Here is a 21614-nt window from a genome sequence, read left to right as displayed (position 1 = left end):
CTTTCTAGAGACTTCTATAGAAACTACCAGAGGAGTCGCCCCCTGCTGGCCAGAGAGAGAACACAGATTTCAGGCTGTGTTGTGTATAAAAGAGACAGAGACCCTGAGCATCTGGAGCTCCCAGAACGCTGGGCTGACACTACACAAGACTTCCTGAAGTGTTCACACACACACACACACACACACACACAGCAGAAAATAGCTCTGAGGCAGGAAACGCTGCATCCTGACAATAACATCAAGATGCACAACAAGCAGCCAAACGCTGCTGCTGCACATCAGAGTTTAGAAAGATGTTTGTTCATGATGCACTCGAGTCACAGCGACACAGAAAGCATGAACTCTAGTGGACGACGCTCAGAGAGCTGCAGCTGGACGAGGTAACACAAGCTTCTCTGGTGGAGTTACAAAGTCAAACACTGTCACTGGTTCTTATGTCACTCTGCTGGAGAGAGAGAGAGAGAGAGAGAGAGAGAGAGAGCGAATATGACATTATCTTCTATCAGAAAAGGTCAGTACCATAGACCCGCCTCCTCCATGTTAGCAGATGGGACATGGACCAAACTAAAAGATAAAACGTTAAATAAATGTTTGTCAAAGATGTTTCTGTCATTTCAGGTCGTTCTTATCTCTCTGATGTTTGTTCAAGTGTTTCTGATCAGATCTGATCAGCTGCAGACTGTTACTGTGCAAGATGGCAGCGTTCGTCTTGAGGATATTTAGGCTTCATCTCTGGAGGAAGTGGAGACACGTTGTCCATCTTTATTGACACACATGGTCGATACCTGCTGTTGATTGGACGGATGCACACACAAACGTTTTGTGATTGTCCGTGGTGTTTTGCACTTCAGGGCCACCGTACGTTTGGGTCTAAAGACCTGGACAGAGGCTGCAGTCACAGTATTAAGAGCGATGATCTATTCTCAGATCCACTGACTGTCACACCCAGGGTTAAACCAAACAAACTGTGAAGTGGATGCAGCACACGCAGTAAAGAGACGCCGGGACGCCTCGGAGACATGCACTAACCACGACGACCCAACAAAAACAACCAGACGTCCCATGACTGCGCCTACATGTCAAACAACAGACAGACGGCTCTCAGCTTTCTATAATCCTCCATGTGTTAAGGTGTTGTGTGCTTGAGATCCGTGGACTGAACGTTGTCACCCACAGAACAACTTGTCTTGTTAAATGTTCTCTGGTGGCTCAGTGAGGACGTTTGCAGAATTTAACTTCAGGGATCAACTCTCCACGCCGAGCCTCCGTATGATTTCCTGTCAGGAAATCCTGCGCAGGGCCTCGGTCACAGGCCGCAGCAGAAAACAATGTGACGGAATAAAAACTCCAACAGACAGAAATATTAACAATGGAGCATCCAAGAAACTGTGTCCCGAAAGAACTGGACAATCATATCACCACACTCCTTTGTTCATTCAAACCCCGAGACCAAAATATCTGTTTGTGCAGGAAACAAAGACAAAATGGAAGATTTTACATTTTTAGCTGAACTAAAGTTTTTATCTGATGATGGGGACAAGTTATTACATCATGAAATGCCATCCAAGTTGTTGAGACGTTCCACTGAGAACAAACATCAGACGTGGAGCTGGTAGGATTCATCCTCTGGAGAAACGATTCCACCCATATGAACAACCTGCAGCATCCAAAATGGCAGAGATCCCTTTGTTCACTGTGGGAAACGTCATATTTAACCTGAAGAATTTTCAATACTCCACAATATAGTATGATTATATTAATATGTACAATATATTGAGCTTGAGGAACTGCCTTTGTTTTCAGTTTGGATTTTTGTAAATGTGACAAACAGCATCGTGAAAGCTCCAAAATTCAACTTTTCCATTTTTATTATATACTTAAAAGTTCTTCTTACAAATTAAGACCAACATCAACACAGAGTTCACATTCTGCAGATAATAACAAACAGTAAAAATAACAGTTTAAAGGAGTGTTTCTTTAACAATAACCCAAACAGTCAGTTCATGTGACTATTCACAACGTAATGTACATTATACACCGTCTGGCTGATTCAGCGGATAAAAAACTTCCAACTGAAATAAGCAGTAAACAAAATCACACACATGAGAAAAAAAAATACCAAAATAATGATCACTGTCAATCGGTGTTGCTCCGGTGACGACGGCTCAAGTCTGGATCCTGTATTGCTGAGAATTATTTGGAATTGAGCCAGAAAAACAACTAAAACCAAGTAAATAATACAAATAGTACATACCTGTGTTATATAGAGTCTATATACAAATCTACACACTTAGAAAAAAATATTTATTGTTAAAAATGTACAGCACGAGGAGCCAATCCTCTGTAATAAAGAAACGAATATCAAAAGTACAATGTGTAGGATTGAGTGGCCTCTAGTGGTGAAGGTACATATTGCAACCAACTGAACAGCCCTTCCCTTCCAGGTGTGTAGAAGAATCTACAGCAGCTGTCCGGTAACGGCGGCCGACACTCGATGATGAGCGCAACTTCGGGTCTGATTCAGTCGATCACGTTTTTCAGTGCACAACAATCGCAACCAGTTGACGACACCGACAGTCCACCTCCATGTTAGCGTTTATTCTTAAGTCACGTTTAATCACGAAAGTTTCCCAAGTCTGTGGAATCGCACCCAGAAATCGTTAGTTTAAAGTGTGTGCTCCTGCGTCTCGACTGGATCGTCTAGTCTGCGAGTTCTCACAGACGTTACGTCCCAGACTGGGTTCACATGCTGTATGTCTCTAAACGTAAAACACGAAAGGCCTTCTTAAGAACCAGTATTTCTGTTTTGTCCGTTCTGGGCTACCGTAGAAACATGGTGGCCTTGGTGGAAAGTTCCTGATGTAGATGCACAGAGCTCAGTCTCAGGTACGACTAACACGACGATTCCGAGGCTACGTCCATACGACTACATTAAAACCATCTCGGCCCACGAGCGTTTTGGTTCCGTGTCAGTTTTCATCTCCGTCCTTACTAACACGCTGAAAACACACGTGACCACCTCACCTACACTGGGCATGCGTGTGCCGGAGCAAACAGGAAGCTTTGGGTAGTTGGGTGCAGATTGTCCGAATAACATCTGGTCTCCCCCACATGTAAACAGTTGTATCTTCTATATACAGAGTTCAAGCTTCTCAGTTTTAGTTTGTGTTTTAAACGTAGTCATGTGGATGTAGTTTACATCAAAATCAATATTTCATTTCATGAATCCTGCACCTTGTGAACATGAAGATTCTTTTACACAAACACTATTTATCTCATCTGCTGGGAACAACTTATTCCACCTATGTAGCGTCAAAATGCACCAAAGACCTTCAGGTCATATATTTACAGCTCAAGATGCAGCAGCAGCAGCAGCAGGAGGAATATTGTTTGTTCCTTGTGGGGAAAGAAAGTAAAAGTCTGCATCTGTTAATTGAACCTTAATTAACAGACTGTTAATTAAATCCTAATTAGCAGCTATTACAAGTCACTGAAGATATTACTGTTGAATGATTGTAAACCTTAAGGCAGGAAGATGAAGGCACATGTTGTTATTACACAATGATACAGGAATATTAAACCTTTAGAGTAAGAAGAAAGAAAAGTGTCCGATTCTTCATAATCTCTGTTTAATCCTTTTTCTGTTTTTGTGTGTTACGATATATAAAAGAGTGGAAATCAACTGATTTTCACATTAAGTTCATTCTGAAATCTCCTGTCTGTCGAGGAAAAGGCTGCTTCGCAAATCAGCTGTTTTAACTGTTTCTTTTTTGCAGAGTTTTATCTGAAGTTTAAGATTTCTGAAGCAAGACGCCCACAGGACACGAGGAGGACATTTCAGTAACGGTTGAACTTAATGAGTTTGCGAGTTGGTAAGAAACTGAGCGTCAACATGAAGCTACTTCATTATTCCTCGTCTCAAGGACAAACTCTCAAATCACTGTCGCCATGTTTGTTGTTAGAAAACTGTTTACTCCGCGCTGCCCTCTAGTGGAGGAATTGCTTAACAACCATTCGAACATAACAGACACAGTATGTGAGCAGTGACGTTTGAAGCAGACTTTTCTTTTCGTACGTAAAGGCAGAATGAGTTAGCGTCGGGCCTGGGCGGAGGGATACGCTCTCTAAGGGCCTGAGTCTTCTTTTCTTGTTCAACATCACATTTGAATTTATTTGTTTCTTTCTGAATCTTCTTGTCCGTTAAAAAACTGAATGTAACATTCAGCGTTGTCAAGTTTTACAATTAATTTGTTAATACATTTTTTATAAATTGGTTTTATGATATGACAAGTGAAGGCAAAGAATCTTAATCGCCCCCTGGTGGCTGACTGCACTATATGTCATAAGCCCCACCTCCTCCATGTTAGCAGATGAGACCAAACTAAAAAAAAAAAAAAATCGAAGTAGACGATTGTTAAAGATGTTTCTGTCATTTCAGGTCGTTCTTATCTCTGACGTTTCTTCAAGTTTCTGCTCAGTTTGGTTTTATTTAGTTATTTAATGATATAAAAACAGGCTAAGACGACATGATTGACAGCTGAGACTGACTCCTGATTGGATGAGTGTATCACCAGGACCTCGATACGTCATGTGTGGTACTTGTGTGTTTTGTGAGTCTCATCACTTCTGTACTTGTAGTAAGTCGTCACGACAGGAATCAGATGAAAACTCTGTAATGGCTTGATTTCCACCAGGCATCATCAGAAGTGTGGAAGCAGAAGAGAAACTGACATAGCTTCAAAAATAGGTCCACGGAGACGTTTCTCCTGGTGGTGACGTAACAAGAGACACCAGAGATGCAGAGGAGGAGAACGTTCAACATCTCGTCTGATGAACCAGTCGCCACTCAACGGCCTCTCGACTCAGTTCGTGCTCTTGAGCTCAAAGCGGCTGTACACCTGCTTGGATTTCATCTTGTTGTAATGGTTCACCAGGTCCAGTTTGCTGTGGCCCAGCGTCATGCGCTTCTGGTCCGTCCGGCTCATCAGAGCGACTGGAGAGGGCGGGGGAGGCGGGCTCTGCTGGCTCTCCGGCTCCGGTTGAGAGAGGTCCGGCCCTCCCCAGGGCGACGAGCCGAGAGGGGACGGTGACCTCCAGGAGTTGTAGGCGTCTTTGTCCTTGCCGGAGGTGGGCAGGAAGAGGTCGGAGAGTTTGTTGAGGGCTCTCTGCTTGGGGGTGAGTTTGCTGTCGTTGACCGGGGACGGCGTCTGGGTCCTGGGGTTCAGGCTTGAGTTGGGGGTGCCGTGGAACATGCTCGGTTTGTGGTCGTACAAACCCAGTGCCTGGAACTTGGAGGAAGTGCTGCCGATATTGGACCTCATGACGTCCACCGCACTGGGCTTGTTCCACTCGATGCCCATTGGCTGACCAAAGGCCGGCGAGGGTCGCTCAAGAACTGGGATGTGATTGGCCGCTCCGTTAGCAGACAGCCGCGGTCCTGGTGGCAGGATATGTGCCTGTTCTCCACCCCCACCCCTCCTCTCAGGGCTGAGGGGAGAGTTGCTGTTGGTCTCCTTCTTGTCGTGACCTTGAGTGACCTTATAGATGGCGTTGGCAGTCATTCCAGGCGCCACCTTCACACTGGAGACACTGTTACTTGATTGGCTGCTGGAGTGTTCAGAACAAACTCTGTCCCTCTGCCTGAAGAAGGAGAGAAGGTTACGATTAGTGTCCTGAACATTCTTTAAATTTAGGTCAAAACTGTTTTTTAATCTTGAATTTCGACAGATTATTATGTTCTGTCCACCAGTGAAACATTTCTGTACAAATGAACAAACTAGTTTTACTTTTCCACTTCAAATATTTTCTAAGTTTAATTTATTCCAAAGCATGATGTCTAAGAGTTAGTTGTGGTGGAGCAGCAGTGAGGGATGATGGGAGTTGTAGTCTTCTTCCTTCAGTGTTGATGGTTCAGGAGGTTTTTATCTGAATCCTCCTCCTCAAACACAAGCAGCTGATTCACTCCAGTAAAACAGTGAATGAAGCAGCTTCCTGTTAAAACTCAGTGTTTCTCTGACTCGTCTCTGATTGGCTGTGAGTCGAGCTGCCGCTGACGTTTGCTCAGCTTGTTTCTCTAAAAACTTCCAGACGTCCGACGACTAAAATCCTTAATCTGCTTCAAATACAGAGTTAAAAACCACCAAGATATAAAAAGTGTATCATGAAGTCACTTTTGACTCTTCAGACAAACAACACGACACACGACACACACACACACACACACACACACACAGGGGATATGACGCCACCAACAGGCGACCAACTGGACTCCAGTTTTGTACCTGTCGGCGTGTAAATCCAGCGCCATGACCGGGCCGGGCCCCATGCCAGGGGCCATCATGGCCTGGTACGACGGGTAGTACGGCATCCCCTCATCCTCTGGGTTGTAGAAGCAGTCGACGATCTGCGAGTCTGCGTACAGGCAGCGAAACTCCCGGTCAAAGCTGTCGGCGATGCGCCCTGAGAAATGCATCACCATGTTGCTGTGCACCTGAGCCGACAGCCAGGTGAAACTGGAGAGGAAACAGAAAACAGGGGGCAGACATGTTGTTCGAGGGTGGAAGCAGTGAGATGTAGAACAGGCGAACCTGCAGATTTGAACACAGCAGAAACTTTGAGGCCAAATGTGGCTCCTCAGCAAAAACATCAGTTGAAACACGAGCAGGGAAACTAAAGATGACGTCTTCCACCTCCAGCTGACGAGTCACTGTGCCGACTCGTGACTTTTACCTGCAGCAAGATCTAGTGAATGAAATGTAAAACCCATCAAATAATAAACAAGCAGCCAGCGGAGGAAACCGAGGATTCTAGATTCAGACGATGAGGAACCAGACAAGTCCGAGTCCGGAGCGGAGCGAGGGAGGGAAACGAGGGAGAAGCTAGAGCCACCTGAGGCCGACACAGAGTTAACCCCCTGGAAACAGACGTCTCTGAGCTCGCAGTATTTTAACACAAAACTTGATGCATTAACGTGCACTCATGAGGAGAGCTGCATCAATGACTGTGCATCATTTACACATGTGGGCGTACGTGCACTCTGCAGGCTGGAGAAACACCGAGGAGGAAACAACATGACGTTCAGAGGAAACAAGGAGATATTCAGAATATACATAATGTTCAACATTCAGAAACAGAAGATCAGTAGCATGGTGACTGCAGAACTTTCCGTCTCAACGCAACGGCACATTTTGGGCTCGTCCGAGGAGTCGGCATCGACTGCAGGTAAAGATGGACGATGCATCTCCACCTCCTCCGGAGAGGAAGTGAAAGGCTGAATTCACAAGACGCATTCAGTAAATTCTCTCCAGGTTGTTCTTGAGACATCGTGTTAACAGGACGGATGACAACATAATGCCTCTGGCCACTAGGTGTCGCCGACGCAGAGGGATACAAAATCAATGTACAAATGAAGTGGCCTCCCGCATGTTCCTCTACGTTCTCTGATCTACAGAAAACCCAGCGGCAGAAGCACCTCAACAATCCCCATGTGACTTGACCAGCTAGTTTTAAAAGAAGAAGTTAAACTCGACATAAAACACGATCTCTGCTTCTACAACATTTTCTTTGCACGGTTAAAGCTGCGAGTCTGGAGACGTTACTGATCAGAAAACAGGAGGAGCGTTTCTCAGGTTGAACGTATCCTGGTTTGAAGAACTATGTGGAGACGCTGTTTGGATTTATTCTGTCCCCTCAGGACAGTTTCCAGATTTCCCTCCAACTTGTCTCGACTCAGCAGCTTCTCAGAATCACCATAAAGAACTTGACTCTGATCCTCGGAGCGTTTGAGACGTTCACATTCTTCTGTGACAGTGAGCGTGTTTCACAGCAGCTAGAAACCTGCAGGACGGCTTCACTCAGCGCTCAGGTAGGCTGGACACATTCACTGCAGAACGACGCCTCCTTCACACAAACCATAAATCAATCATAATGTCAGTTTGAATCGCCGGGGGCTGGGGTCGGGAGGGCGCCCTTTTGGCCACGCCCACATATAATATCCATTTCAGATTCATGGGTTGACTAGTCAGACAGATAACAAATAGATGTATATGTGTTATATATGAAAACACAGAACATGACACACAAACACAAATGACCAGTAAAAACAGTATAAAGAAAATCCTCCGTACACAACTGGTGAGAAGAGAAAACAAAGAATCCGTTCAACAACGACACCGACCTGTTAAATAACTGTTTTATAGAACTGTTGTGTTGTCGCTTAAAATGTGTTTATAATATCATTTTATCTTCATACCAACATAAACACACAACATGCGTTCACACACCACAGACAAACATGCAACGGTCAATTCAGTTAAAACCTGAAACAAATCGACTTCTGTTTTTAAACCTGCACTGTTAAAACCAATATTAAACACAAACTGACATTATGGAGTTAGTTTTAGAAGTTTTGTCATAAAGTCTTGACAGTTGTTGGTTATGTTTGCTCACAGGAGGAATTATAGGTTTTAATATACATAAACAAACACTGATAATGAGGTCGTTTTATGCATTTAAAGAGCTAAGTTAACAAATTATCGACTTTCTTTTGCTATTACCTAGATATCTCTGCATCAGTGTGTCACTTGCTTCACAAATAAAGAATCTGATGCCGCGACTCGGGAACGCCCCCCGGTATCAGAAGGTGACGCAGCAGTTTTCTGGGTTTTAATATCGCAGGCGGTTTGAAGATAGCGTGGGAGGGAGGGAGGTTGTGCTCAGGTGATAGAACCTCGTCAGACCTCGCCCTTCATTCCAAAGTCAGCAGCACAGTTTGGTGTCGGCCACGACACACCTGACACCACACCCCGCTGCAGCTGATTCATGTCACTGCTAACCTGTGCTTTTTAGAAATGATCAAAATGTTAAGCCTTGTTTTTAAATGACTAACTCTGGGTCACTCTGTCCCAATCAATTGGTATCAATTAAATGTTTCATCTATTGTCTCTTGCATGACCTTGTAAATTTGGAGAACTTTGTGAACCTGCACTGCATAAATACAGTTTCTTAAATTTTAACTGTGACCAGGAGAAAACACGGACATAGGAAAACAATCAGACTGGAAGGAATTTGATGTGAAAGAGGGAGAAGGGCAGAGAAAATGTTCTTTAGCTGTTTTCACACCTGCACTGAAGTTCTGACATGTTCCTGACATGTTCTGCAGGTTCTACATGTGAGAACAAATGTCTGAGTCAGTGTCTCTGGACATTTCTAGAACTTCTCCTGCAGCCTCCTAGTAAAATGTCCTGAAGCTTCCCAGTGAGCGAGTGGACGTGTGGACGAGGTTTCTAACACGTGACGGACGTGAAACTGGAAGAACACAAACATCTCAGGATGAAGAAGAGGAGCCGTACACGTAGAAGACGAAGACGTCCACTTGGAAACACGAGGAGGTTCCAGATCTTTTGGTGCTGAGGGCCGACGCCGGTGTGGATGAGCTGGAAACAACAACACTGATCTTTCCACAGCAGAGTTTATACGTCATGTCCGGCCTCCTGCTGCTCTACAGGCTCCGCCCCTGCTGCTCTACAGGCTCCGCCCCTCGCCTGGATGTTCCCACATGTTCCTGTTTGAACGAGTCGGACCCGACAACCTGCTGCTGCTGCTTCACAAACACCAACTACACAACATGTCCAGAAACAACCTGCTGCTGCTGCTTCACAAACACCAACTACACAACATGTCCAGAAACAACCTGCTGCTGCTGCTTCACAAACACCAACTACACAACATGTCCAGACAACATTTTCCAGTACAATCACTGAAACTAAAGCCTAAAACGTGACATAGTAAAAGAGGTTTGTGAGTTGTAGTGTAAGTGTGAACGCATTTAGGTTTACAGAGAGTTATAATTACACCACGAAGGAGGGTGACAAAGACACACGATCATTATCATCCACACTCCCTCTCTGTGACACTAAGTTGTTAAAAATCCCCAGAGTTTTGCAGCAGTGTGTGTCTGGCACAAACCAGACACACCAACACACACACCAACACACACCAACACACAGTCACACACACAGTCACACACTCGCTCCCTATGGGAATAAGGTGCAAACAGCAAAACAAAATGGAGCCAAGTCTGAGCTGAGTCAGCGACAGCTACTCTCTGAGTCTGTTTGTCAGCTCCTCTGTTAAATTCACTCTTTGTTTCAGCTCCGGTTTAAAGCTGCAACAATCTGTCCTTTGAGTTTCAGTCGACTCACAAACTGGTGATGATCGATTCAAGGCTTTAGACCCGTGTTGAGAAAGAATCTCCGGTTTCCATCGGCTGAACCTCGAGATTTGGATGCTTTTGTCAGGTATGATAGTAAAAGTTAATAAATGAGAGATATGAATGTGTCGTGAGAAACTCGGAGCGTTTTAAAGAATGTGTTCTGACGACACATAAAGGAATCTCCTGCCTGTCTGTTTCTGTTCCTCCTCCAAGTTCCTTAACCTCTCACATGATCGACTTCACACGCGTGGCCGAGGTCACGAGGAAGAGAGTGTGAAGCTCTTTGGACAAACTGTTCTCGAGAACACACCAAGAGAGAAACATGCAACGATCGGCCGTCGTTCTCTGCTGGATTTAACCAAAGAAACATGTCATGATGTTTTATGTTCTCCAATTATGACAATACCACTTTGTGTTGACGTCTGTTTTGTGGTATTCTCACACTGAACATCTTTGGTGCATTTTCAAACAGCTCTGCTCGGCCCCACTTTGTTTAAGAGCATGAGCACAGTGGGAGTTTTACACCGATTATGGTTCATCAAATGTTTTAAATGATAAGAATTTTATTGGATCTTTACTGAAAAGAGTAAAAGACCCTTGAACAGCAAAGAAGAGATTGTTTTTTCTGTATATATTGTTGTTTTATGTCCGATTTGTTGTTATGTCCAAAGGCACCAACCACACCAAGGCAATTTCCTGTATATGTAAATATACTTGGCAATAAAAAGAATTCTGATTCTGATTCTGATTTAGGTGCGAGAAAAGTGAAAAAGAGAAATAATTTAGTTCTTGTAAAGACTGAGTGAAATAATTAAAGTGATGTTGTTGTGTACTTCTACTCTCTGCCTCGCAGCCGTAGTTCCCAGGTGAAACACAAGCAGCTCCTCCTCCTCCAGCATGTTACACATCTTATCTACACACACATTAACAAACTCATGATGAGGCCGACTGGCTTCCTCCTGTAGATGCAAAGTAAATGTCAGACGGCTGAATGTGAGCAGGCTCTGCTGACACCTATTCTTATTTTCACACGTGCTTTTCACTGCGACAGTCTGAGTGTCTCTTTGTCTCGGGATGTGTTTGCTGGCTCATGAAGGAAGAGTCCACCGACACACATTAATAATATCTGGATATAGATAATCTCATAAGTATCAGGGGTTAAGGCCAGACGCCATTTTGACCCGGATAAAAAAATGGACGACACATTTCCTCTTCCTCGAATTCTGCCATCATCCGACATGGACGTCATTTGGAGTCAAAGTTCACGCTTCCTGTGTGTGTGTGTGTGTGTGTGTGTGTGTGTGTGTGTTCCTTTCTAACCTGTATGACCCCGCGATGACCTCTTCACAGTCAATGATCATGAACTTCTCCAGGACCTGACCGGAGAACTTCTTGCCACTCTTGGTGCAGTAAGTGTCGCCGCACACACTGCGGACACGCATGTTCTGCACACAAACACATATTTCACTGTTAGCAACACACACACACACACACACACACACACACACACACACACACACACACACACACACACACACACACACACACACACACACACACACACACACACACACACACACACACACACACACACACACACACACACACACACCTCAGAGAGCAAGAAGTTAGAAAACACGAGTCTAATAAAAATACAAACAAGGTACAACAAGTAAATATGCATCAACACAAACAGGTCGGGGCTAATTGAGTGTGAGAGCATCTCAGAATCGGAAGGTGAAATCTGTCCTTACAGTCAGGTGAGAGTTCTGGATGTCCAGCGCCGAGCACATGTCCGTGAAGTAGCCGAGCTTCTTCTCGTCCAGCAGGATGTAGACGGGGACCCGGCGTTTGTTGGACGCCTCCATGAGGTCACAGAGCAGGTCAACATCCGTAAACACGTCCATGACCACGGCTATCACCTGGAGCAGGAGGACACGAGGGACAAGAGAGTTTCAACGTCTTCACAGCACAAAGACACACGTGTCCCCTATAAATACGTCCCTGTGGAAACAGGAGCAGATCACTGGGATACTTTTCACAGCTCGTGAGAAAAAGAATTTGAGGCAGAGGGAAGATTAGATTTCTAATCTGTGGACTGTAATGATGGTGAAGATTTTCATTTTAACTGTGCATTATTTATCTGAACAATTTCAATTCCTTACATGGTTTATAATTAATATTTGTATAATTTGCTTTACACTGCATGTTTAATTATTTTATACTTGACAGATTTTTATTTTTACTCTTCCTTTGCTGCTGTAACAGAACATCATTTTATCTTATGTCGTTAATTAATTGTCATCTTATTGTTACTTGAAGTGGGAAAAATTATACAAGAATTAAGTCGTGATACGAGTGGTTGACCAATCACAACAGAGTGGAGCAGCTGGCCAATCAGAGACTGGGCTTTTTCAGGAGGGGGGGGGGGGGGGGGGTCTTAAAGAGACAGAGGCTGAAGAGAGGAGCTGCAGCGATGGACAGGCTGAGGACAGGGATGTGTTTTCTGAACCTCAGAGCATGAAAACATTTTACAGTCATAACACTAATTAAAGTGATCAACCTGAATATGAGCAGAATTTCTCTCCTTTAATGTTTTGCACCAAAACACCAGAGCAGTTTCCTCACATGTGAAAAACCTACTTGGCAACAAACCGGATTTAGTTTCCTTAGTTTGACAACTAAGCCTGATGAACCCGTTTCGGGCCCCGGGGCCAAACCTTTGCTGCTGGTCCCCGGAGCCTCCAAGTTCCCACAGAGTACAAACACACAAAGAAGCAAACCGCAACACAGACTCACAAACAGGCAGCAGCTGCACTGTTCAGGTGTTGATACGTTAATATGGACAGTCTACACTTTTAAACCAAATATGAACTGAACAACCATCTTAATAAAAGTTTAAACTAACAATTTAGTAGCACTTACATGTCACTTACTTATCGTACTTTGCAGAAATTGTACTTTCTTGATTCTTGTGTTTGTTCCCTCATGTATATAATAATATACAAACTCAGATTTACTAAATTGTTTGATATTTTTTGGCAACAACTCACAATATTCCATAATCAAGAAACTAGACGGGCAAAGATTCTTTACCTTCCTTTGTATGAAACATCTTTTGGTCAATTTCCTATTAAATATTGTGTCGAGGTCTAATGGAGTAAGACTGTAGATGTGTTGGATTCCTCTGTGTCAGTGTCCAGGTGCAAAAACAGAATCAAAGAGGCTTTTTAAACATTTGAATTGTGATGAAAATTAACTCTTTTACATTTTTTTTGTCAAACTGTAATAAAGCACATATTCATTTTTTCCCTCTGCTACTAATATATGTCCAATTTTCACTTTTATTCTAATACACAACCTGTGTTTAAGATTTTGTCAGTATGTCATTTTTGTTATATGTGGGTTCAGTTTTCATATCAGACTTCGTTTCTACCACATCCCACGTGTATTTTTACATTTCCTCTATGTATTTGTGTTGTGAAATAAACTAAACTATTATCTTTGGTGGCACAAACTTGCAAGTAATAAGATTTCCAAACGGACACAGAATAAACCCGGCCCCTGGAGACTTGGACCTCCAGGGGCCGGGTTTATAGTATACAAATAGTAAATATCTCATTTTACACAAACACTTCATTTGCACTGACGAAAGAGCACGTTACGTTGAAATGAATTCACTTTAAATATGTTTCTACAAAAAAAGAAAAATTACCTTTGTCACAATATTTATTCATTTATCACCAGTTTGCATATTTCAATTAAAAACATGTTCTGATGGTGTCACCTGATTATCATGTCATTTTCTAAATTTGTATCATTTATTCTATTTATATATTTTATTATAATGAATATTATTTATTTTATCGTACTTGACTTTAATATATTTTATAATTATTATTTTGAAAGTTTTCTACTTAAATTAAGTTGAATCCTGTTTTATGTTCTATGTCAGTGAAAATACAGTTTATATAATAATAATAATAATTATTATTATTATTATTATTATTATTACTACTATGCGAGGGCCACAGGACGATTGTGACGAGCACAGAAGTGGAACAAACATCTGTGTGGACCAGCAGCCGTCCATCAGCCGCTGTGTCCACAGACTGATGAACTGCATTCTGGGTCATTTGATCCGAAGACGTGCTGACTCAGCAGAAACGTGAGAACGGGGTCAGCGTTAACAGGTCCGACAGAAAACCTTCCTCCACTCGGTTGTATTCCGACATCATGTGGAACGTGTGTGTCTGTGTGTGTCTGTGTTGTGTGATCACTATACGACTTCATGACAAACTCATCATTTACAGTCATGAGCGCAACGTTTACAAGCATCAGCCGAAGTTAATGATTACACATCAGCTGCTTTCATTGGGACTGAATCCCAACGGCCCCAGCGGTCCCCTGGGTCAGTGAGGGACACAGAGACACAGGTGGACTTCAGAGAGACACAAAACAGCCAGAAAGACACAAAACAAACGTTACAAGAACTGCAAGGAGACACACAAACAACCACAAAGAGACCGACAGAGAGACGACCACAGTGAGTGTCTCAGTCCGGGGGCTGTCCCTGTCCGTGACATGTCCGTCCCCAGGGCCCGCTGTCTTCCTGTCCGTTATCTGACAGGACGTTATCTGATCTGAGGTCAGCTGCTACACGTGTGACAGAGCAGTCAATGGACCGTGAGGACAAACGTCAGGACAGACCAAGAGATAAGGTCCTGGGGGAGAACGTACGAAGTCGACTGATGGACACATGAAAAACAGTCCAGAGACAGGACGAGACAACGATGTCCTCATCATGGTGTTTGACAGAATAATGATTTATGCCACAGAAAGTAAAGATCCTGTCTGAACAAGTTCATCATATAAAATACTCTGATTATAATAAGTAAAGTTCAGTTTGTTTAAAGTTTAATTCACACAAAGACCCGACTTCAAGAGCATGAACCAAAGCTTCAGACTGTTTCTATGATTGAAACCACAAAGAGACAAAACCACAAAGAGACAAAACCACAAAGAGACAAATTAGTCAAGACTTTAGACTATAATGGTTATTAATTATCATTATTAAACTAAATCATTGTACTTTCAATGATCACTCACTTCTTACACTGCACTGGTGTCGTCACTCATATTTAATGATGAAGCTTAAGAACAGACGTCACCTTGTTATTGAGTGAATATGAGACACATTTGATATTGTCTTTTCTTTTTGTCTTGTGTCACTTTAACAGTTTATGATGCTTTTTACATGTGAACCTTTGAGCTGCCTCGTTGTTCACGTGTATTATGTAATAAACTTAATTAGATATCATTATGTATTAAATATTATTATAGATTATTATCAATCAAATTTTATTTGTATAGTCTCATATTCACAAATCCCAGTTTGTCTCAGAGGCTTTAACAAGGTGAGACGTCCTCTGTCCTTAAGAGTCAAACTACTAAAACCGTTAACAGGTGAAGAAGGGAGAAACCTCTCCCAGGTTATATTATTATATATCATTATGTATTAAATATGATTATTGATTCTCCTGTGTTATCACGTAGTACGGTGACCTCGGGATGCACAGACCGGTCCGGGTCTCACCTTCTTGGCCTTGTTGATCAGGGACCGGACCAGGTCCTTCATGTTGTGGGACTTGTCCCTCTGGAAGTAGATCTGAGTCTCCGACGGGCCGAACCTCGCCGGGGAGTCGGGCCAGCCGAGCTCCAGCATCGGTGGCTCCTCGTCGGACATCATGGGGAAGTAAGTCCCGGAGGTGAGCTGGGACACGACGTCCGCGTCCCCGAAGTCCCGCTCGTTGGAGCCGTTGGTGTCGGGGCCGCAGGTCTTGGCCGCGTGCTGGCTGATGTAGCGGATCTCCTGCGGGGAGAGGAAGTTGAGCTCCCGCTCCTCGGCCAGGACCCGGCGGTACTCCTTCTCCCCGAGCTCCAGCAGCGCGTCCGTGGCCAGGCGAGCCGCCTCGTTGTGGCTCAGCTCCAGCGTGGACACCTGCCGCCACGGGTTCTTCACCTCCTCCAGCCGGGAGGCGAGCTTCCCCAGCGGCTTCCTGCCGCTGGAGCTGGGCCGGAGAGCCTCCGAGCTCATCATGGTGCTTCCGTCACGGGTTCTCTAACAACACATCATGGGTTCGACCCGAGAAACTGCGGATCCGAGCGGGATGCGATCTGAGAAGGGATTCAAGTATCAACCCGGCGGAGAGCGGAGGATCCTGATCCCGGGCGATGAGCTCAGAGTCCGGGTCAACTGCAGCGGAAGCTCCGGGGAACTGAAATGGTCCAAACTTCTCTAATTCCACAGAGTGTGTGTGTGTGTGCGTGTGTGTGTTTCTGAGGGAGTGTGCGTGTGTGTGCGCGTGCTCACCTGTTGCTACCTGTCCTGTCATTGGTCATTGTCATTGCTCGGGCTCCTCCCCCTCCTCGCGTCACTCTGTTGTCAAGCCAACCAGCTCACAACACGGAAGTCCCACTCTGGTTAGGAACTTCAAAATAAAACCATAATAATGTGTTTGGATGTTTCTGTGATTTTTGATCCAGACACTTCGTTTAATCCTGTGTTCAAAGAAATATGTTGTGTTCATATTCAGGTTGATCATTTTAATAAGTGTAAAAGCCTCTGTTTCTAACACTTGGTTTTACCTCCTGTCTCTTTAAGACCCCCCCCTCCTGATGAAGCCCAGTCTCTGATTGGTCAACATCTTCCACCAGGTGTAGGAAACTCACACTTTACTTGTTAAACAGCAGAACATTAAGTTAAAAAGTAAATGACGCGTTGAACACTCTGATGTGACACACGTGTTGTAACCACGGCAGCTGAGGAGGTCGTTCTGTCGGGGTTATATATCCCATCAGGCCTAGCAACGCCTCGGGATCCACCAGGAGGAGCTGGGTGTCTGTAGCAACCCGAACCTCAGATAGGTAGAAGATTGATGATAGACACATATTCTATAACAGCAGTTAATGAATACATTACATCTTTAAAACACTCAACCCCTGTTTATGATAATAATTAAACTTTTATTTTGAAGGCCGTACTTCTGGCTGCCTTCTCTTCCTCTGAACACTAAAATCATGTATTCATTGTGTCCTCACCACTTCAGTACAATTTATTAAAGATCATTTATTGAAGGTATAAAAGTCATTTTTATGACCTGCTTCACCTGAACGCTGCCACAGGGTCCTCAGGGTTAATAAGACAAGGTGTTAAAGGTCAGAGGTCAGAGACAGACTGCTGCTGGTGGATAAACACACACTCACACACACACACACACACACACACACACACACACACACACACACACACACACCTCCATCTGCCACACAGGGATCAAGTCATTACGACAGATTACTGCCTCGACACGTGTTTGTTGCTGAATAGCAGCACAAACGTTTTCCAAACTGAAACTTTTCAAAAGGACACAACAACAACAGAAGTTTTAACAAAGTGTGAAAACGTTTCCAATGAATCTGACGAACAATTAAAATTTATGAATCAGGATTTCTCAGGAAAGTCTCAGTGAAAACTAGGTTTGATTCCATAAAGTGCAACGTGGATTTCCTGTGTCAGAGAGTCAGAGAGACAGAGAGATAGAGAGACAGAGACACAGAGAGACAGAGAGAGAGACAGTCAGAGAGACAGAGAGACAGACAGTCAGAGAGACAGAGAGACAGAGAGTCAGAGAGTCAAAGAGGCAGAGAGACAGAGTCAGAGAGTCAGAGAGACAGAGAGACAGACAGACGGATTAATCGTCTCTGCTCCAACAGGATGAAGAAGAAATTAAAAGACGAATGCAGGACGTGTCTGGTTCGTCTCTGTGTTGATGTGGAGGTGAAACTGTCCCTGTGTCCTGACACTGAGGAAACCAAAACCTTTATTAGCATCATGCTAACATTTACAGCAGCGTCACCACAGAACATAAACTAACTCAGTTAAAGAGGAAGCAGATCTGCAGCTTCTCCATTCTGACGAACAGCTCCGTGCGGTTCCCTCGACATTAGGTTCTGTAAGTTGTCACCAGCTGGACAAACTACTCACATGTTAATAAGTGAAATGTGTTAATAATTCCACAGCTGCAAATTTTAACCAAATAGATTTTAGATAAGAGGTCAATCAGTCGACCGCAGTCGTTCCAACCTGCTACTCACAGGTAATGTTAATGCTTAGAGCTGATCTCTATAAGTAAATGACATAATAATCATGAATAAGATGAAAAGCAAACAAACTCTTTATAACTGGGGCCTTATTTAAACGTGTTATCAGCAGTTCACTGCAGGAAGGACTGAGGAAGGTAAATAACGTCCGTAACAGGTCGTGAACATCCGTGTTCATAAGAACGTCTGACTTCATATTGACACGGCGGGGTGAGGCGTCGCCCCTCAGACCAAACACCGCTGAGCTGCAGGTTCTGATGTTTGACTTCCTCACTCTGCAGCATTTTAAATAAGTCAACATGGTGCAGAGCAGAGCGACGCTTCTTCTGGTTGGTTTCCATGCAGCGTGTCGGAGGCGGGTGGAGAGAAGGAGTCCCACTGGCCCGGCAGGTTGTGACATCATCTACTGTGTGATAACAGCAGTCAAACCTTGTGTTGGCGCTCTGCCTGTGTCTGGAAAGTAGGTCACAGTTATCTTAAACGGCACGGAGGGAAAATATTTACACAAAGGATACAACTTACTTTCTGTATAATTTCAACAGAGTATTCATGTGATTATTCCAGTTCTGTTGTTTCAGATCATTGAAGCTGCTCATTGGGCTCTGGTGTCGAGTTTGATTGGTCAAACTGAAGCTTTCTAGTTTTTAACATTTTTTACTGTGAAACAAAAGTTTTCTGTCTGAATGACACAGGTCACACGGACTCGTTCACACCTGGTTTGGTTCAGAGCTTCAGACTCTTCAGTTCAGTCTGAACCTGAACATCAGGTGTGAAAGGTTCCTCAGAGCAGAAGAGGAGTTCTGGGTCTGGATCAAACTGAACCTGGTTCTGTTGGTTTGCAGTGAAAACACTTTGTGGATAGTTTGGACCAATCACAGGAAGTAGAGACAGCATTAAACAATAGAAGAAGAAGAAGAAGAAGAAGAAGAAGAAGAAGAAGAAGAAGAAGAAGAAGAAGAAGAAGTAGTCTTCACCGCCGGTGATAAAATGTTTGAACCACGATGACGTTCATTTGGTGCATTTGAACTAGTGTGGAGTACTGTAGTACTGTAGTACTGACTGTAGTACTGTAGTACTGTGGAGTACTGTAGTACTGCGCCTGAAGGTGCTGATGCTGCTAGTGATACCATCACGATGTTACCATGGCAACCTGTCAGACAAAGTTCTTTAGTCCCTAAATTCCCATGTGAAACCAGAACTACCAGATCAGATGAAACATGGAACGGTGAATAACTATATGTTCACGATCACGTGTTTGAGCTGAGTCACTCGTCACCTTGATGAGTCATGTTCAGCCCTGTGGACACACACAGGTTTACAGTATCTGCATAAATAACTGTGAGGTGGAAACCAGTGGGTCATGATGGTGCCGCTTCACCAACAAGATGGAGGAAGTGACAGAGAGAGAGGGGAAACTCCTGAGGGAGAAAATACTGCGACGCAGAAGGAGAGGAAGCAAGTGAGGGCGAGTAAATGCTGAAGGCAGCAGGAGAAGTGGAAGGACTGGTTATGAACTGCAGAGAAACTGAAACACTGCCTTGTGTTACTGCTCAGGCCACCTTTGGCTGACAAAGAGGAGCAGACCCAAGTGCCATCGTTCCACGTGGGCCAGTGGAGAGCCATTTTGTGATGTGGGATGAGAACATTAAAAAGATTCAATATTATATACCAGCTATTTTCAGATGAGATCCAACTAAAACTTCCTCTCAAGCCAAGCGAGACTTTTAGGTGATATCAACTTCTGTTCTTCACAGCTTTCAGAGGATGGAGCAACTCAACGCTGAGAAGTTCAGATTTAGATAAATTCTGGATGTTGCTCCAGATAAACTCGTCCCTCTGATCCAACAGAATTTAGGGTTTTATTGGCTCAAATTCAATATGAAAAAATAGATATAACTTGATTTCAAATTTTTTATTTAAAATTAAAAGTCATGGAAAAAGATAAGAATGAAATGAAAAATGAAAAGAAATTAGAATAATTAATAAAAAAATATAATAATAATGGGCCCGAGCACCGAGCCCCTCTTGAAATTGTAAGGATTATTCTTATTATAGTGACCCAAATGAATTGGCTTTTTGAGGCTTCAACATGCTGAACTTCTTACCAAACTTTGCAGAAAATTAGAAAGTGGAGTAATTTGAAATGGGCGTGGCAAAATGGCTCAACAGCGCCCCCTGGAACGCAGCCCCTAGGTTTCCCTTTGACCGATCTTCACAAAAATCGTAGCCCAGGTGTATCATGACCAGACAAACAAAAAAGTCTCAAAGAGCATTATGAAAAACGCAACAGGAAGCCCGCCATTTTGCATTTAGTGGCCATTTTGGCCATATTCCACATTTTTACTTTGACGAACTTGATGTATTCCTCCTCATCCACTTACTGCAACCATATCAAACTGTGTCAAACGGGTCTCAAGACTTTGATAATGAAGGCATAAGATTACTGAGACTTTTCATCAAACGCCATAATAGTGGCGTGGGGTCAAAGTTCATCAACTCGCTGTGACACACGAAATTGCTGTAACTTCAGTGTCCGAGGTTCAACCTCCCTCAAACTACATTTGTGTATCAACAGACCCCCCCCCCCCGAAAATATTCATATGGTTTTAAGGAATTATTAAGTTATTTTGCCAATGGGCGTGGCAAAATAACTGACTAGCGCCCCCTAAAGGGCAGCCCCGACACCACGATTGACCGACATGTACAAAAATCGATGGGGACATGTGTCTTTTCATAACAAACAAATAAGTCTCTTGGATAGATATGCTACACCAAACAGGAAGCCCACCATTTAGGCTTTAGTGGTTTTTTTTATATATATGTTTTTTTTTTCATTTTTTTTTTTTCTAGGAACAGTACAACAACAGTACGGCTTTTTTGTGCCACTTTGTATATATGAATATATACAAAGTGGCACAAAAAAGGCGTTATGGCGGAGCGTTATGGAACAACGCAACAGGAAGTCGCCAATTTTTGACGTTACACGTTTACACGTTTTGACGTTACACGTTCGTTCGTTAAATGACGTCATCTCAACAACATGGAGATTTGTTGTTTTTGACCTGTGCGTAGTGATACTGACAGCGCTGCACGTGATGGCGTGGAATGTAGTGCGTGATTAGTGGCCGTGGTTCGGAGCCGTTTCTCCCGGTCCCCCCCCCCCCCCCTCCGCGGCCTAATCAGTACAACAACAGTACAACACTACCATCTGGTGGACAAATGCGGAAACTGTAGAAACAGT

At 43.7% G+C, this 21614-nt stretch overlaps 1 protein-coding gene and 2 long non-coding RNA genes across 3 annotated transcripts in view; 1 reads left to right on the top strand and 2 right to left on the bottom strand.

The window, feature by feature from the left end:
- Positions 1–1851: 1851 nt before the first annotated feature.
- LOC117762211 lies at positions 1852–3067 on the bottom strand. The gene is made up of 2 exons (XR_004613967.1): positions 2729–3067; positions 1852–2686 (listed from the first exon to the last, which is right to left on the bottom strand). It is a non-coding gene; the product is annotated as an uncharacterized LOC117762211 (long non-coding RNA).
- A 1354-nt stretch (positions 3068–4421) lies between these two features.
- fam83c (family with sequence similarity 83 member C) lies at positions 4422–16686 on the bottom strand. The gene is made up of 5 exons (XM_034586700.1): positions 15810–16686; positions 11968–12135; positions 11534–11658; positions 6282–6512; positions 4422–5640 (listed from the first exon to the last, which is right to left on the bottom strand). Exons 1-5 carry the CDS (start codon positions 16311–16313, stop codon positions 4863–4865), a joined length of 1806 nt encoding a protein of 601 aa, XP_034442591.1. The 5' UTR covers positions 16314–16686; the 3' UTR covers positions 4422–4862.
- A 349-nt stretch (positions 16687–17035) lies between these two features.
- The window catches only part of LOC117762213, a 22195-nt gene continuing 17616 nt past the window's right edge, over positions 17036–21614 (top strand). Inside the window, exon 1 of the long non-coding RNA XR_004613969.1 lies at positions 17036–17046. This is a non-coding gene — a long non-coding RNA (uncharacterized LOC117762213). The remainder of the gene's footprint in view (positions 17047–21614) is intronic.

The sequence above is a fragment of the Hippoglossus hippoglossus genome, chromosome 5 (genome assembly GCF_009819705.1).
Source record: "Hippoglossus hippoglossus isolate fHipHip1 chromosome 5, fHipHip1.pri, whole genome shotgun sequence".
Taxonomy (NCBI): Eukaryota; Metazoa; Chordata; class Actinopteri; order Pleuronectiformes; family Pleuronectidae; genus Hippoglossus; species Hippoglossus hippoglossus.
The sequence above is the reverse complement of the archived record's forward strand: the minus strand, read 5'-3'. Positions and strand labels throughout refer to the sequence as shown.

Bases quoted from the DNA above. Each gene is read 5' to 3' on its own strand.
- fam83c (XM_034586700.1), bottom strand. From the start codon at position 16,313: ATGATGAGCTCGGAGGCTCTCCGGCCCAGCTCCAGCGGCAGGAAGCCG. The intron at 6,513-11,533 runs GTTAGAAAGGAA...TTTCCTCTCCAG, and splicing joins GTCATCGCGGGGTCATACAG to TTTCACCTGGCTGTCGGCTC. The intron at 5,641-6,281 runs GTACAAAACTGG...CTCCTTCTTCAG, and splicing joins CTGGATTTACACGCCGACAG to GCAGAGGGACAGAGTTTGTT.